We start from the raw sequence: 17,741 nt of genomic DNA on the forward strand, positions 1-17,741 counted from the left end.
ACAGAGTAAATACACTCCCAGGGAGGTGCCCCACAGCGACTGCTAGCAAATGGCTCTAGGCTTCTTAAAACCTTGATTTAAATAATAAGTAGGTACATTGGCTCAAAGACAATGAGGTAGGTAGTAGACGTCAAAGTAGCTTGTGTCATCATGGTAGGTAGGAAGCAGGAACTCTCAGGCCACGCATGTACGAAGAAACCCTCCAGGAGCTGGTGCTAGGGTGGCTTCTGGTTCAAGCTGTAACCTTTGCTGTTAAAAAGTTCTTCCCAAGGGGGAAAAAAAAACTGTCCCGAGTTCACGGTGGTCACTAAAGCCCATTTTGCCCTTCCCGTTCTGTCTTGTAATGAAAGGATTTCTTTGTCTTATTTACGTGCAAGCCATGCCCGCTGGGAAACTAAAATGAGTTGCAGTCCTTGATTCCAGCTGTGACCCTGTGGGTGAGCCTGCCACCTCTTGACTGACAGGTCCTAGCAACTGTGTCTGAACACCATCTAAGTGTCTGAATGGGAAAGCCCCACTTGAGCCCACTCAGCTTTTCTCAGTCTATGCTGCTGAGAATCAGAAATCAATTTCACTTTGGAAATGCAGGTGATCCCATGTTGAGGGGCCTGCACAGGCGAGCCTCTTCCCTCTGGCCTGTCTGAGGACATTGCATATTCCGAATGCAGAAGCCTGGAAGGACAACCAGACTTGGGAGCATGAGCAAAGAGTGACATCCAGTGGCCAATGGGTCACATTTCTGCTATGCGAGGCACTCGCTCGATTTCTGAGGATGGAGCTCACACTTTGCCCCAGAAACTAACTTCTGCCCCTGTCATTACAGGAAGACTATGACTTCAGATCAGACTCAGCAGATGCTTCCTGCCCGTACTCCCCAGCAGCTTACACCCACGGTATAAGCACTCTGTTCTCTCTAGAGTTTTAAAATGCATCACAAGGGTAACAAACGGAGGCTAGAAAGATGGCTCAGTGATTAAGAGAACTTGCCGCTCTTGCAGAATATCTGAGCACCCTCATAAAGGCCCACAACCAACCATTCATAACTGCAGTCCCAGGGGATTCGAAACTCTTTTATGATACCTTCAGGCACTAAGCACACAGATGGTACACATATGTACATACAACAATCTTACACATGATTTTTATGGAGCTACAGAGGTGGCTCAGCCGTTAAGCGCACTGCCTCATCTTCCGGAAGACCAATGTGGAGTGAACCACAGTTCATAACTCCAGTTCCAGGCGATCTGGCGCCCTCTTCTGGTCTTTTTGAGCACTGTGGACACATGGTGAATGGACATAAACGCAGGGTAAAATAAATACCCATACGCATAAAATAAAAACAAATGAGCATTCTGAAATAAATAAAAACTAAATTTCTAAAAATGTAGAGCCCAAAATTATATTTCCCTATGGTTTTCAAAATAAGGACTACCATTCAACAAATGTTTACTGAGCACTTAGAAAGGAATAAAGAATTACAGCTTACATTCTTCTTAGGAAAGGCAGGGTGCGATGTACACAAAGAGTTGCATATATGTGCAGGCACACATGCGCTGACAAGCTGTGGCAAAAGCTAAGAAGAAAAGCAGCATAAGGTAAGGTCACCGGGTCTGCCCAGAAGGCTCGTGCTGTTCGGGTGTGTGACCAGGCAAAGATTCTTTGAGAATACTTGGGCAGAAACCAGAATCAGGTGAAGGTCAGGTGAGGGAAGAGCTTCCAGGCAAACAATAAAGTGTGGTACAGAATGAAGTTCCCAGAGAAAACTGAAAGTCAGATCATCGGTGTTGATATATGATATATGACTGTTTTTTTCTTAATATTCCATCTGTGAAATGTATTAATGTTGCTATGTGTAGTAATAATTTACTTTTCTTTGCTATTTAGTGCTCCACAATATGAATATGCCACAGTGTACTTCTTTCACAGGCATTGGGGTTATTTCTTGTTTGCAATCATGAAAAATATGTTATTAACATTTTATAATGGTTTTTGATAAAAAAATAAACATTTACTGTTAATGAGTATGCATTTATGGTTAAAATTACTGATTCATAAACTGAATCAGATACATAATTGTAAGTCCCAGTGCAAACTGAAAATCCAAGGGCACTTATTCAAAAGTCAGAAAAAAGTAATACTAAAGCATAGAGATATAATTTTTTTAATTCTTTCTCCACTGCCCAGCTATTCCTTCCAACACAGTGTACACTACATAGTATATACCTGCTATTTAGTGTCACTCCAAGTAAAGAAAAATTACAGTGGTTAAATATTAGCTTAAATTTTACCATCTATCTTTATTTTGTCCAGAGGCAATTTTAGAAACAGATACAAGAATATTTAGTCTCTTTGTGAACGCCTTAAATTATGTAATTCATTCTCTATTCCTTACATATGTAGATTTTGTTCTCAAATATACTATAAAAATAGTTATATTTTTTAAGGATTTATTTATTTTATGTATTGAGTACATGGTCACTGACTTCAGACACACCAGAAGAAGGCGTCAGATTGCATTACAGATGGTTGTGAGCCACCATGTGGATGCTGGGAATTGAACTCAGGACCTCTGGGAGAACAGTCAGTGCTCTTAACTGCTGACCCATCTTGCCAACTCCATAATTTTCAGTTCTTGAAGTGTTTACAGTGGGTTAAAACATTTTACTTTTAGTCTATTGGTATTAAAAAAGACTAAGAGAAACGTGTGTGTGTGTGTGTGTGTGTGTGTGTGTGTGTGTGTGTGTGGTGTCGGTGTCCTTAGATGGCAGCCTCTTCTGCATTCACAGTAGGTTCTAGTATAAAGGAACTCAAGGTATTTGGTGGTGTTCAGAGCCCCTTCCCATCCCAACTCTGCTTACCACACTTGACCCTCACGGAATGCCCAGCACTTGGTTCCTTCCACCAGGACTCTGTGCTCACGTGACTTGAGAAGAAGGAACAAGAACCAACCATGATGGCTCCCCCAGCTGCTCATTCCTCCTCTGCCCAGCAACTTGCTCCATGACCTGTTGTCTTCTAAGCTTTTACTTCCAAAGACTGAGTCTCATGATAAGCTTAAGAACTTCAGGATATTGAGAGCAAACTAGTGAGCCATCCCCGGGACTCTTCTGAGTTTGGGGCAACAGTTCAGGTCAACTATCTATGAACCTGGACTTAAATTTATATATCAGTGCTAACCAATAGCTTGCTTCTACCAGCAATGTCTGAGAGTTCCAAGTGTCTCCATACCCCACCATATTTTGTAGTGTTTACCACCAAAATGAGAATGTACTCATATCTCTCTGTGCTTTGAATTGCATCCCCACAATGACAACTGATGTCAGAGACTTATTTTCTAATTTGATGTCTTCTTTTGAACGGTACCTGTTCAAACTTCTAACCACTTATATACTACTGTGGTGTTATGGATGAGAATGGCCCCCAAAGACTCCTATATTTAAATGCTTGGTCCCCAGTTGGTGAAACTCTTTGGGAAAGGACAAGTAAGTGTGGCCTTTTTGGAAGAGATGTGTCACTGTGGGTAATCTCTCTCTCTCTCTCTCTCTCTCTCTCTCTCTCTCTCTCTCTCTCTCCCTTCTTTCCTTCCATTCTTCATTTCTTCACTGTGATTGGCGGTGGCTGACGTGACACCCAACGCCATTTACAAACCCTTCCAGAGCTGTCTTTGTTGATAGAAAGGCTGTTTCCCTTATCAGAACAATTCTCAACCTCAGCAAGGAAAAGAAATGAGCAAAAACCCTTTGTTGAAAATATCTTTGTAGTTAATTGAACAACATTTCCTAGTGTCTAGGATTTGTAAGATATGCATGGGTGTATCCAGAATACATACAGCAAACTTTTAACATAATACAAGGTAAATATGATGTGCACATGTTCTTTCAATGGTCGGTTTATCTCTTAAACTCTTGTAGTGTCTTTTCATGGACAGAATTACTGACTTTCAACACTGTCAAGCTTGCCCGTCTTTTTATCTCTGTTGAGTCGATGTTTTAGACGCAGTGTCTGACCCCAGGGTTAGAGACATCCTGCTGTACGCTCCCCTCAAATCATCCTGGTTTCACCTTTACATTTGGCCCTTGGAGCACTTTGTTGGGGCTTCTTTAATGGCAACTGGAGACCCATGGCTTGACGGACAGATGCTGCCACCCACAGTCCAGGAGGCCAGCCGGTGAAGTCAGAATGCCCACAGGAGTGATGCTCTGAGGCCTCAAGAATCTGTCCCTTGTCCCTCTCATACTGTCTTATAATTTAGCAGCAATCTTTAGCAGTCCTTATCATAAAGCCAGGGTCAGCCATACCTCAGTGTCTGTGTGGCATACTCTCTGTGTATGTCTCCTCTATGAGGTCACCAGTTCAGCATGATCTTATCCTAACATAACTATGTCTACAGCATCCTTCTAAACAACATCCCATTCTTGAGGACAGGAGGTTAGGGCTTCAACATAAGAGTTGGGAGGACAAAATTCAACCCATAATGACTTATTAATCTTTATGAAATAATTTCTATTTGCAGAGTAAAATAAAATAATTACCCAATTTTTCCACAACCATTCATGGCAGATCCTTTCCCTGCTAACTGAAATGCCTCTTGTCAGCAATCGAAGGGTGTTAAGGTGAGACTGTTTCACTGGTCTTGGTTGCCATGTCCTTGTGGTAATTTATAGGCCTTTATATGTGTGTGGGGGGGGGGGGAAGAATTTCTAAACCCTCACAAAAACGTCTTATTTACATTCCAATTTTAGAATCACTGTTAGATTTTTGCCAAAACATTTGTCCCATTTTTAAAAATTGTATTGAATGTATGACTAAATTGTGGGAGGTATGGACCCTCAGTCCATAGCCACAGGTCATTCTATGGAATTTTCCCAGAAAACATGGTATTACAGGCCTTAGACATCCTTGATGCTGTTTGAAAAGGCACTTTACCGTTTTTTTTAGCTGCTTGTTAGTGGAGGATGAGTGTACAATGGCTCAGTGAACATGGAATTCAAGTCTAGAAACTTTGCAGATGTTCACACTAGTATTTGAAGCATGCAGACACACCGATGTATTTTTTTTTTTCACTGTACACAACAGTCATTGAACCTACAAGAGAAAACATGTTTCTAATTCTTGGGAGGGGGCAAGTATGGGTGAGCATGCACAACAATGGGCTACACTGTGATATTTTCATGTATCTGTGCCATATATCACAATCACAATCTATATTGCGTTTCATTCTCTCTTTACCCTGGTTCTCTCCTGTCACCCTTCTATCATGTCATCTCTAATTCTTTTTCTTTTTCTTTTTCTTTTTCTTTTTCTTTTTCTTTTTCTTGTCTTATGACAATGGCCAGAGTACCTAGCATTCTACTGAATTCAGAAGGAATGACAGGTAACACAACTGCTCTGTTCCTGGCTTTACTGAAATGTGGTAGTATCACATCATTGATTATACATTTTCTATAGCATTTTTGTTTTAGGAGCCTCAATAACAGGTCGGAGAAGTCTCCTTCTATTCCAGTCATGAGCATCTCTGCTCTTCTCACCTAGCAAGACAGTCATCTGCATTTTCTTCTTTGTTTGTACTGAATTACAAAAGACTCATTTTTTTAACGTTATATAGACATTTGTTTTTATTTTTATTTATTATATTCCTAGCATTGGGATTTTTTGGATCATATCATTCTTTGTTTAAACATTTGAAGAACTAATAACTGTTTTTCCAGAGTTCATACCATTTTATACATTCCACAGTAGTATGTAGGAGATAAGATTTCTCTAAGTCCTTACAACTACTTTTTAATGTATGTCTTTTTCACTACACCTTGAAGTGATATCTCATATTTGAGCAACGCCCTCCTGAGGACTAAAGATATTAAGAATCTTTTCATATGCTTATTCCTCATCTTCCTTATTTGTAAACTCTTCTTAGACCCTGTGACATTTTTATTGATTTGTCTTTTGATTATTAAGCTATAAGAGTTAGCAATATTTTAGATACAAGTTCCTTACTAGAAACACAGTTTCCGAATATTTTCTCCCATTCACTTAGTGTGCTCTGAAGCAATAAAGATAGATAGATAGATAGATAGATAGATAGATAGATAGATAGATAGAGGCTTTTAATTTGATGATGTACAGTTTGTTCATCCTTACCTCTGTTGTTTATACTCTGAACGCATTCTCAAATGCAAAATTGTAAGATTGGCCATGTTTCCTTATGAAAGTTTTATCTCTCTGTTCACATTCAGTCTCTGACCATTTTGGTTCAATGTTTATATGTATACTAAGGTAGAGTAAGTTTCGTCTCTTGACTGCTAGGTTTACAGTGGTCCCACACCATTTGTTGAAAGGACTCTTATTTTCCAATACTGAATTTCCATCAGTATTGAAAGCGGGGGCCCGTTAATAATTGTTAGTAGACTCTCATGTGTATGTCCTCCAATTCGACACTGTCTTCACCACCTTCACTTTTTAGTAAGTTTTGAAATCAGGAAATATAGGTTCTTTTTGATTTTCATTTTTAAGATATTTTGGCTATTCTGGGTTGCTTAAATTTTCATATAAAACGACAAGATTAACTTGTCAACTTCTGCAAAGATACTAGTTGGTATTTTGTTAGTGATTGTGAGTCTGTAGTCGGACTAGTGGTTTCCTTAGGCTGAAAGGAGAAAAGACCCAGAGAGTGACTCCTGAAAAGCTGGAATGTCCTATAACTTGCTCTAGAACTAAGCACACTGGACCTTTAAGATATGAGGACTTTGCTGTACATAAAATATGCGTCAATAAGGAGAAAAGAGAAAGTAACCAGGCTCCTCTCACTCTCTTCCATTACTAAATACCAATTCCCTGGACTGGAGAAATGGCTCAGAAGTTAAGCGCAGTTCTGCTCTTCCACACAAGCTAGGCTCAGTTCGTAGCACCTATACAGTTGCTCACAACTGTCTGTAACACAGTTGTAGGGAATCTGATTCCCTTTTCTGGTCTCTAAGGGCAATGCATGCACATGATACACAGACATACATGCAGGTAAAACACTCATACACATAAAATTTAAAAAATAAAATACTAAAGTTAAAAAGGTACACAATGAATGTGAAGTGTGTGTGTGTGTGTGTGTGTGTGTGTGTGTGTGTGTGTGTGTGTGTATTTAAAATGTCCTTACCTATGAAAGAGAGAAGGATCAGATGTCTGCCTTGCTCTATTAAATGTGCTCAGGGAGAGTTGCTGGGCTGCACTCAGCACTTCTGACTTCCATTTGTTCATCACAGTAAATTGCTATAAATAGTGGCCCTGGGTTATCAGTCTATGCTGTGTTACTTTGAGTCTGAATTCCTAGTACGAAGACTGGCCATCATTCACTTTCCTGCCTCCTGACATAGCTTTTTTTTTTCTTTAACCAAAAATAGAATTAAAATTGTAAGTCAAGCAAGAAACGTTGCATGGCCTCCTCAATTTTTCTATATACAAGGTACAAAGAGAAGGAGGAGGAGGAGGGGAGAGGAGAAAGAGGGGAGGAGGAAGAGGAGAGGAGAAGAGAGAAGGAGAGAAGGAGAGAAGGAGAGGAGACAAGGAGAAAAGGAGGAAGAGAAGATACATATATCACATGTATCCGTTTTCATGGGTCATCAGCATACCTTGTATCATCAACAGAAGCCCTAAATGATTAGCAAACTTGGAGAGACTCCTAGAAGCTACACACTGCTTACTTATTACTTCCTCTTTCTGAGAGAGGGAAAGAAACCTTCTCTAATATGAACAAATTCTTTAGAAACTCAATTAATTCTCCCAGGAAGGAAAAGGGGAAAGTGCCTCAATATACGAAAAACAGCTAAAATAATTAAATGTGAAAAGTCTTTTTAACAATAGAACAGAAACAACAGGACGTATATTCACAGATTTAATCTTTATTAACCTCTACTCACAAGAACTCACTAAATATTATAAACCAAATTTGTAAAAGCTAAAAATAATCTTATCTTAAGATGTACAAAAATTCTTCCAGAGGATACCATAATTCAATAAAATAAAGAAGCAAAAATTGAAAATTTTTAAAATTAAAAACTTTTACTCTTGCAGATGTCAGTGTAAAAATAAAGACAACCCATAAACTGTGAAAACAACTGTAACCTATACCTAGCAAAGAATCTGAATGTGGAATATACACAGATCAATGATGAGCAAGAAACCGAATGCTGGCCAGCAGGAAGTTAATGCATTACAGCACAGTAAAGTAGCACCTGGTAATCAATGCTCCATATTTTCGTGATTCTAGATGGCTTGTCTTTCTGAACAAAGGTAATTAGCCTGCCACCGATTATCTGCTTTGTAGCAGACTCATTACCTTCTCATGTCCTAAGGTGTTAGGCTTGGCACCAACTGTTTCCATGCTGAGGGAAATAAAAACTATGTCCTTCATGGCCAAACTATCTCCTCTATAGAAATCCAGGGAGATACTTTACCCTTCGCCTTCTCTGGGGAATTGATTTAATTTCTAAAGAATTTATTCACATTGAAGAGGGAGGTTTCTTTCTTTCTCTGAGAAGAAAAGAGAAGTTAAGCAGTGTGTAGCTTCTAGAATCCCCCAAGCTCTCTCACTGCTTCTGGCTTCTCCCATGCAGTGTGATGTCAACCATGCAGTGTGATGTGTTCCATGCAGTGTGATGTGTCCCATGCAGTGTGATGTGTCCCATGCTGTGTGATGTGTTCCATGCAGTGTGATGTGTTCCATGCAGTGTGATGTGTTTCATGCAGTGTGATGTGTTCCATGCAGTGTGACGTGTCCCATGCAGTGTGATGTGTCCCATGCTGTGTGATGTGTTCCATGCAGTGTGATGTGTTCCATGCAGTGTGATGTGTTTCATGCAGTGTGATGTGTTTCATGCAGTGTGATGTGTCCCATGCAGTGTGATGTGTCCCATGCAGTGTGACGTGTCCCATGCTGTGTGATGTGTTCCATGCAGTGTGATGTGTCCCATGCAGTGTGATGTGTCCCATGCAGTGTGATGTGTCCCATGCTGTGTGATGTGTTCCATGCAGTGTGATGTGTTCCATGCAGTGTGATGTGTTTCATGCAGTGTGATGTGTTCCATGCAGTGTGACGTGTCCCATGCAGTGTGACGTGTCCCATGCTGTGTGATGTGTGCCATGCAGTGTGATGTGTTCCATGCAGTGTGACGTGTCCCATGCAGTGTGACGTGTCCCATGCTGTGTGATGTGTGCCATGCAGTGTGATGTGTGCCATGCAGTGTGATGTGTTCCATGCAGTGTGATGTGTCCCATGCAGTGTGATGTGTCCCATGCTGTGTGATGTGTTCCATGCAGTGTGATGTGTTCCATGCAGTGTGATGTGTTTCATGCAGTGTGATGTGTTCCATGCAGTGTGACGTGTCCCATGCAGTGTGATGTGTCCCATGCTGTGTGATGTGTTCCATGCAGTGTGATGTGTTCCATGCAGTGTGATGTGTTTCATGCAGTGTGATGTGTTTCATGCAGTGTGATGTGTCCCATGCAGTGTGATGTGTCCCATGCAGTGTGACGTGTCCCATGCTGTGTGATGTGTTCCATGCAGTGTGACGTGTCCCATGCAGTGTGATGTGTCCCATGCAGTGTGATGTGTCCCATGCTGTGTGATGTGTTCCATGCAGTGTGATGTGTTCCATGCAGTGTGATGTGTCCCATGCTGTGTGATGTGTTCCATGCAGTGTGATGTGTTCCATGCAGTGTGATGTGTTTCATGCAGTGTGATGTGTTCCATGCAGTGTGACGTGTCCCATGCAGTGTGATGTGTCCCATGCTGTGTGATGTGTTCCATGCAGTGTGACGTGTCCCATGCAGTGTGATGTGTTCCATGCAGTGTGATGTGTCCCATGCTGTGTGATGTGTTCCATGCTATGTGATATGTCCACCCAGTTTATCCCATTATCTCAGAAGAGGAAGAAGAATGGAATGGATATGAGAATGGATGTCATTTTGCTTCTAGACTAAAGAAGGAATGAACAGAGACATTACATTTTATAGGATGCTGGACATGGCAGCACACACTTGTGATGGAAGCACTTGGGAAGTTGAGGTAGAAGATCAGGGTTTAATGCCAGCTTAGAATGCTATGAGTTCAAGGTTTGCCTGATGTAGTGTGAGATGCTGCCTCAGAAAAGAAAAGAAGGTTATGGAAGCTAAAAAAGCAGCACATCTCAATGATCCAGGAACTTAGAAAATGCACACAGGAGAAACATAAGTTGGAGACTAGTCTGGGATATGTAGCAAGATTCTATTACAAAAAGAAAAAAAAAAAAGCTTATGAAACACACTAGCAGGGGACTGTAGAGATGGCTCAGAGGTTAAGAGCACTGGATGCTCTTCCAGAGGTCCTGAGTTTAATTCCCAGCAACCACATGGTGGTTCACAGCCATCTGTAATGGGTTCTGATGCCCTCTTCTGGCCTGCAGGCACACATGCAGACAGAATGCTGTATTCATAATAAATAAATACATCTTTAAAAAAAGAAACATAGTATCAATAAAAAAGAAGATAAAATTATGAATGAATTAAAAAGACATCCTAATTAATGAATAGGTTTGTTTATGGGCAATGTTCTGGCCTATAAATCTACTTATCTATTATTATTTTAGTATACAACACTTCATGTTTTTGTCAACAGAACAGTTCCTTTTATACTGTTAAGTACTTTAAGTACTTAAAAGTCTATGTGCTTTAATCCTTTTTTAGTCTTTATATTTTTATATTAATGTGACCGTTTATCAGTTCCTACAAATCAACCAGCTGAAATTAGTTTTTTTATTTTAAATTAAGATATAAGATAGATAATATACATAAAGCACATTGGTCTCAATATTTTATTTTGATACACATACAAATGTCATGCCAACCTTAGATCAAATTGCGGGCTGTCTCCAGAACCCCAGGAGGCACCTCACGCTCTCAGCAGCCCCACCTCACAGGAACTCACTGTTTCGACTTGTTTTATCATTTGCTTTGTTCAGCTGCTCTTGACTTTCTTGTCAGTAGGACCATAAGTGGTCTGTGTTCTTTTGTGTCTGCCCTCCCCATTCAGAAGACTATCTACACTTGACCACACATGCATCAGTACAAACACTCCTGGCCCCCACATACACATATACATATACAATAAATCAATAGAAACATAGCAAAACAATCTATCTGAAAAAAAATCAAGAAAATCCCTCATGAAAAAGTATTTACATGTGGTCATTACTTTCTTACATTCTTGTGGCAAAATACCCAACAGAAATAACATATAGACAGAGGGATTTGTTTTAACTTTGTTTGAGAGCACAGTCCATCACGGTAAGGAGCCTATAGCAGCAGGGGCTTAAGGCAGCTGCTCACACTGTGCCTAAGTACTGTTTACTGTCTCTCTCCTCACTCAGTTGGGACCCTACCACATAGGATGATACCTCCCACTGTTATGGTCATTCTTCCTTCTTTAGTTAAACCTCCCTGAAAATTTTCTCGCTGATCTAGAGGTTTGTGTCCTGGGGAACCCATTGGAGACAGCAATTAACATTCAACTTCACAATTTAAATGGCTAATAACCTTTATGCACAAGTCTGAGAGCTCCCTTTCATGCCCCACTAGAACTAGATAGTAAGATCCCCTTGCCAATGACACTATGCTTTCTGGATAAAAGTGTTTCTCTGTGAAACCAAGGTGGAACTGTAGAGTGAAAACTTATAAAGACCATTTTATGAAATATGTAGACTTTTTCTTTGCCCTTAGACCTGGGCAGAAAAATGCAAGTTCCAGAAAGCGGAACTGAATGTAAGATTTTCACTACCCCAGGACACATTCCGGGTGAAGGACATTGCCCCTGAATCCGAGGACACTTGCTGGATTACATTCCTCAAGCCTCAGGCAGCAGGCCCATCTGTGGGTGTGCCCCCCCCCCCCAGCAGGAAGACACATTCCTGACCATAAAAAAATACAAGCCATCTAGGTCGGGCTGTGACTGGAGGAAGTGAGAAATATTTTGTAATGACGGTATAGGGGACAGTGACTTGGTAAGACTACATTTTTGAGAAAAATGATTGTACTGAGTAATTTCCATGGCTATTAACCTTTCAGGGTGGGTTTCTCTGGAATGTTTCACTATTCTTATGTTATGTATCCTTGGCAACCCCTCACCCCCTCCCCACTCCCCTGGTTTGTGGTTTTGCTCTTTAAAAGACCCCTTACCCATCACTCTGGGCCAAACCTGGCTCTTCAGAGAGAGAGCTTGTGGTTTGACCGCCAGCCAATTTCCCTAATAAAGCCTCTGCTGATTGCATCCAGGTATGGTTTCTTGTGATCTTTGGGTGGTCGTGATTTCCTGAGACTTGAGGAAGGGTCTCCCGAGTATGGGGGTCTTCAGAACTGCACTGAAAGCTTCCTCCCTTTTGGCTGGTGTTTGGAGTGCCAGGAGGTTCTAGGCAGGCTGTTGGTGAAGGTAGGTCAGAATCAATAATCTCACTCAGCTGTGCTCTCTGTGTGCACCAATACTACTCTGCTATGTAAGGTACACTCATTGTTGCAATAGAGGCAATGTGGTTCCAGCAGGTAACCAACCAATTCTAAACTGAACTTAGGATTTGTTCTGCATGCTTGGTACTGTAATCCTGGTCAAAAACCTATAGCTAGGGACGTTACAGGTTCCACAGGAGCAATCTTCTGTTGATGTTTCATAAAATGGACATAGAGTTAAATTACTTTCTAGATATTTGTTATTTATAAGGATATAAGTAACTATATCCTTAAACTAATGCAATTGCCAGCCTAGTCAGAGAAAGCGCTTCTGTCAATGAGTCAAAGACCTAAACAGGATGTCTATATGGCCCATTTTAGACATGGGGGGGCATTGAAGAGAAGAGGATGGGAAGACTGTGTGAGCCAGAGGGTAGAGAAGGATGCTATAAAATTCTACCTGCTTGACACCACATGGCCATTAGAGTCACAAACACACAGCAGCTGTGAACAGCTGCATGAGATCTAGACACACAGACACTGACCAGAAAGGAAGAATACTCTTAGGAAAAAGAAAGAGGTTGGTTGGTAGCAAAGGGGGGATAAAAGCTGGCAATGCAGGAAGAACACAATCACAATACATTGTATACAAGTATGATATTGTTAAAGATAAAAACTTTAGAAAATTCCCAGTGTCGTTCATCATCAGAAAAATGTAAACGGAAACCCAGTGCACACCATAGTCTGCCCTCTAAGATATCCACAGTCATGGAGTAAACAGGATGTTCAGGCACTCCCTATGGGCCTACAGGGCCATTTTCATTCAAACCACCACACATTTGTAAGTGTATAGTTAAGTGAAAAAAGCCAGATGTGAGAGAATCCACTGAATTATTCTAAGAGGAGAGCTGTTAACTGGGTATCTGGTGTGGAATCATTATTTTGCTCCCTGACCTTGCTTGGTACCAGCACATTCACTTTGTGAGGATTCAAAGGGCTACGTCTACTTTGCTCCTTCTTTCTCTTTATATATTATGCTTCGAGTTGCAAGTCTCTTTCAGGGCTGAAATTGAATACAAGGCCTTATAAAAGCTAACCGAGTGCTTGGCCACTGAGCATATCCAAGAATTTTACTTTTTTTTTTTTTTTTTTAAAGCATAATCTATTTCCCAAAAGAAACGTGGTTAAATAAAATGATTTTGTGGAAGAGTTGGAGAGACCGGATTTTATAAGATTTTAGATAGTAGATAAAATCTGTATTTAAGCTGATGATATGATGCAAAAACAATGTTAGGATTTTTTTTTAATTCCACACAGAACAAATGACAGGACACTGAAAAAAACTTTGGAAACCACATGTGGCCTGGATGTTTATTGACCACTTCCCCAAGACCTCTTTTCTGCATTTGTACCCACCCCCAACCGGTTACAAATAACTCCATCTCACCAACTTTCTCCTGTAACCGATACTCACTCAAGTTGACTTTAAAAGTAGTCATATTCATACAGACCTGCCTCCGACTTGATTTTCAGGAATGAACACTTTTCCCCCCATTCACTATGCACTTTACAATCTAGAGCCATAAATTAACAACTACACACACTTCAGCTGACCTGCTCATCTGTATAGTTCAAACGCCAAGGTTATTCACTTCATTTTCTTAAATTTAAGAGGCATAGAAGAAAAATATTAAAGACACAGACTTGAAATTAGAGTAAGAAGAACTCAAGTCCCACTCCTTTTGCTCTTAAAGAAGAAACCTGTAACCTGTTCAAGCCTGTCTGCTTTCTTTGAAACTTGGGTGGTATGACTACTTCATAGAATTCTTGGCTTTAAAGGAGTCAGCACATGTCAAATCCTTAGTGTAGTATCTGGCTAAAATGAAGCAATCACTAACTTCATAGTATCAATATTATATATCATACCCGGTACTGTAGTTTCACTTCAGTTGCTGTGATTAAAAAAAAAAAAAAGCAAAAAACAGCTTGAGGGTGGGAATTATTTCAGTTTACAATTTAAATTTAAGGTCCATTCACCACTGGGGGGACAAGGTAGAAATTTTCATTGGGAAGTTACACCGCATCCACAATAGAAAGATGACAAAAAAAGAATGTGTGTAGATTCCCTTGCTTGGTTGTATCAGTTCAACATATCTACTCTTACACAGGGTGGAACCTCTTGCCGAGGGAATAGTGCCCTTAGCGGGTTGGGTCTTCTACATCAATTAACTTAAGACAATCCCATGCAGATATCCCCACACATCAACCCAATGTAGACAATCCCTGATTGAGACTCTCTTCCTAATTTGTGTCAAATTGACAAAGCTAAGCACAGCTGAAAACTATTTAGGACTTAAAGTGGAAAAGGAAAATGTGCATTTTGTTGGTGTGGGGTTGGGGGTGGGGTTGGTGTGAGTGCTTGGAAGTGGGAGTTGTGGAGTGATGCTAACTTAGTTCAATGAGGGTATTTTTGTTTTGTTTTGTTTTGTTTTGTTTTATAGAAAACCCATAAAGTCTTAGTCCATTAGTCTCATAAGCTGAGATTCACTGTGATAAATGGTGACAAAGTTGTTGTAATGTGGAGAAGTTGAAGAAAATATCTATTTGGTTAGTTAATTCTCAGATCCTTGGTGGATACACTGGAGTTCATGTAGCCTGGAAAGGACGATGATTCTTTTACCTGAAACGAATAGATATGCTTGAAAGTTAGAATGTAGAGAGATACAAAGAACAAACACCACAAAAAATACATAAAGATGCCAAAGAAGTGTCCTGAGGTGAGCTCTGGGTGACAGGTTTATAACAAGATATGAAACTCTCCTCTCCAGTGCATCGGGAGCATCAGTGAGTTCGAACCCAGTGAGTCCGAGGGCTATACTCAGACATCCTGAGGACATAGGAGTCTGTTACTGTAAAAATTCAGTCCTTACAAGTGAACCTTGGATTGGCCACCCACAAGAACTCTTACAAAGAACACCAGAGAGTGCAGGATCTGGTTGTCTCCCAATCTCTAGCCAAAGAGAGCAGGACAAAGAATATCAAGAAATATCAGTGTTGAGGTTGAGAAGGCAAGGTATATGTCTGCTTGAGCTAGCCCCTTTAAGGCTATGGATGAGTCATATTTAAACAGAAAATCATACAAGTCCTAACATTAGTATTAAAAGAACGTATTGCTAGCATACAGTCTTCTTACAGTTTTCAGGAATTACATATGAACCAGTAAGAACCCAGTTTCTACAGGAAAGGCAAGAAACAACAGTTATCTTAACAAGTAAGATGTCAGAGAACTGGTCGCTGAAAAAGAAGTCGAAGTTTAAACTAGTACCTACTACTGATAGCAATTTCCACTCTTAGGGCTGGAGGATACCGACCAAGGTAAGGCAGCATGCCAACAGTAAGTTGAGAAATATGTACCTATTTCACCCTTCCAGCTTCTTCCGGGATGAAACCTGACATTTCAAGTGACTGATAAGACGATAAGACTTTGCTGTGCTGGGGTGAGCCCTTTCCGGGCTGACCTCCATCACCCCTTGAAGCCTGTGGACTTGGAACTGAAACCCAGTCAGCCACCCTCCCGCGGACACGCTGCGGGAGAAGCTGGGTGTGCGCAGCGGACTCTGGGCTCCAACGCCCCGGGTCCCGCGGTTGGAGAGCCCTGGGAAGGCCACGCCTCGTTCCCGGAGATGTGACCCGAGCTGACTGCCCATGCCTGCTCCCGGGACCCCGGCGCCCGGCCACCCGGCCCTGACGCCGCTGCTGCTGCCCAAGCTGCTTCTGCTGCTGACGGCTTCAGGACGCGCAGGTAGGAAAGTCGCGCCTCGGGGGCAAGGGCGACCTGGCAGGAGCCTGAAAGGGCCCGCGTCGGGCTCCAGCTTGCCGGATCCGAGCTGGGGCTGGGGGTACAGGAGTGGTAGTAGCCCTCCTAAGTGGCCCAAAGCTTGTACCTGGGAGACTGCTGACCATGATGGCAGGGGCAGCTCGCACTAAAACCTTGGTAGGTCCAAGACTGGTAGCCTGTGGGAGCTTGGATCAGAGTTTGGAAAAGCCAAATCAGCCCCAAAGGGGTAAACCACGTTCTCCTGGCAATCCTGACACGTACATATATGTGCTTCTGAGAAATAACAAAGCATAGACATAAAACACTAGAGAGACTTTCTCTGTTGTTTTAAAGTTTAAACCGAAACCGCTGTAATTAAGAAAGACAAGATGATCCGCTTTTTAAAAAGTTTCTTTCTCTCTCTCTCTCTCTCTTTTTTCTTTTTGTTTTCTGCCATATAAAAACATACTCTTTAAAAAAAGCACGGTATCTCAGTAAGATAACTCAAGGTTTTAATTAAAGACAACAGCCTTTAGCCCAGAAATAAAGACAACCCTTTAGCCCAGAAAGAACAGCGAGTGGGGAAAGAAGGTTGCCTTGAGACTGCAATCGGAGAAAACATGAAGCTCATTACGCTTTCAGAGACAAGAAGCATGTACGCTGGCCTTGGAGCGGTTTCTGAGCGGTATAATCTATACAAAAAGTTTACTTTCTAATTTCTAAATTTATTCAAATGTATGATTATATTTTAATAATCCAAGATAAGCCAAATGTGAAGAGGCTTATTCAGATATCCCTGAAATGAATTTGGTTTCTGTTTTTAAAGTACAGTTGAAGTTTCTTATAAAAGTTTTAGACAGAGATTTAAGTACAGTCATCAAGGGGGATGAGAGACACATATGTACACACACACACACACACGTGAATGATTAAGGGAAGATGTCCACATATTGTGTATGCAATAAAGCCACCATACTAAACTTGCTTGGATAAAACTTGCTCAGTAGCCGGGCAGTGGTGGCGCTCGCCTTTAATCTCGGCACTTGGGAGGCAGAGGCAGGCGGATTTCTGAGTTCCAGGCCAGCCTGGTCTACAGAGTGAGTTCCAGGACTACACAGAGAATCCCTGTCTCGAAAACAAACAAACAAACAAACAAACAAACAAAAAACTTGCTCAGTAACTGGACAAATGGAATGATAATAGAAGGTGGCAATATTCCTAACTTAAAAGCAAAATTTGAAGCAATCTCTCTCTCTCTCTCTCTCTCTCTCTCTCTCTCTCTCTCTCTCTCTCTCTCTCTCTTTCTCTCTCTCTCTCTCTCTCTCTCCAGGGCTTTTGAGCTATGAGAGCCAGCATTAGCATGGGACTGCCCTCCACAGACACTCAGTCTTAGGAAACAGTTAGGAGGTACCTTAAGTGCTTGGATAACATCCCTACACCTAATCACTCAACCCACGGAGAA

The 17,741-nt window shown here is 41.3% G+C and overlaps 1 protein-coding gene across 6 annotated transcripts in view; it reads left to right on the plus strand.

Moving 5' to 3' along the window:
• The first annotated feature begins 15,932 nt into the window (after window positions 1–15,932).
• Il20ra (interleukin 20 receptor subunit alpha) overlaps window positions 15,933–17,741 on the plus strand; it is a 42,706-nt gene continuing 40,897 nt past the window's right edge. For 3 of the 6 annotated variants that reach the window (XM_076928053.1, XM_076928052.1, XM_076928054.1), the window contains exon 1: window positions 15,936–16,264. Coding sequence is in view for 3 of the 6 variants with exons in the window: in XM_076928051.1 (XP_076784166.1) it covers window positions 16,168–16,264 (97 nt within the window). In the remaining 3 variants the exon portion in view is untranslated. Of the gene's footprint in view, window positions 16,265–17,741 lie in introns of all 6 variants that reach the window. The other 3 variants (XM_076928051.1, XM_076928049.1, XM_076928050.1) reach the window with 3 other exon arrangements.

Source organism: Arvicanthis niloticus, chromosome 30 (genome assembly GCF_011762505.2).
Source record: "Arvicanthis niloticus isolate mArvNil1 chromosome 30, mArvNil1.pat.X, whole genome shotgun sequence".
Taxonomy (NCBI): Eukaryota; Metazoa; Chordata; class Mammalia; order Rodentia; family Muridae; genus Arvicanthis; species Arvicanthis niloticus.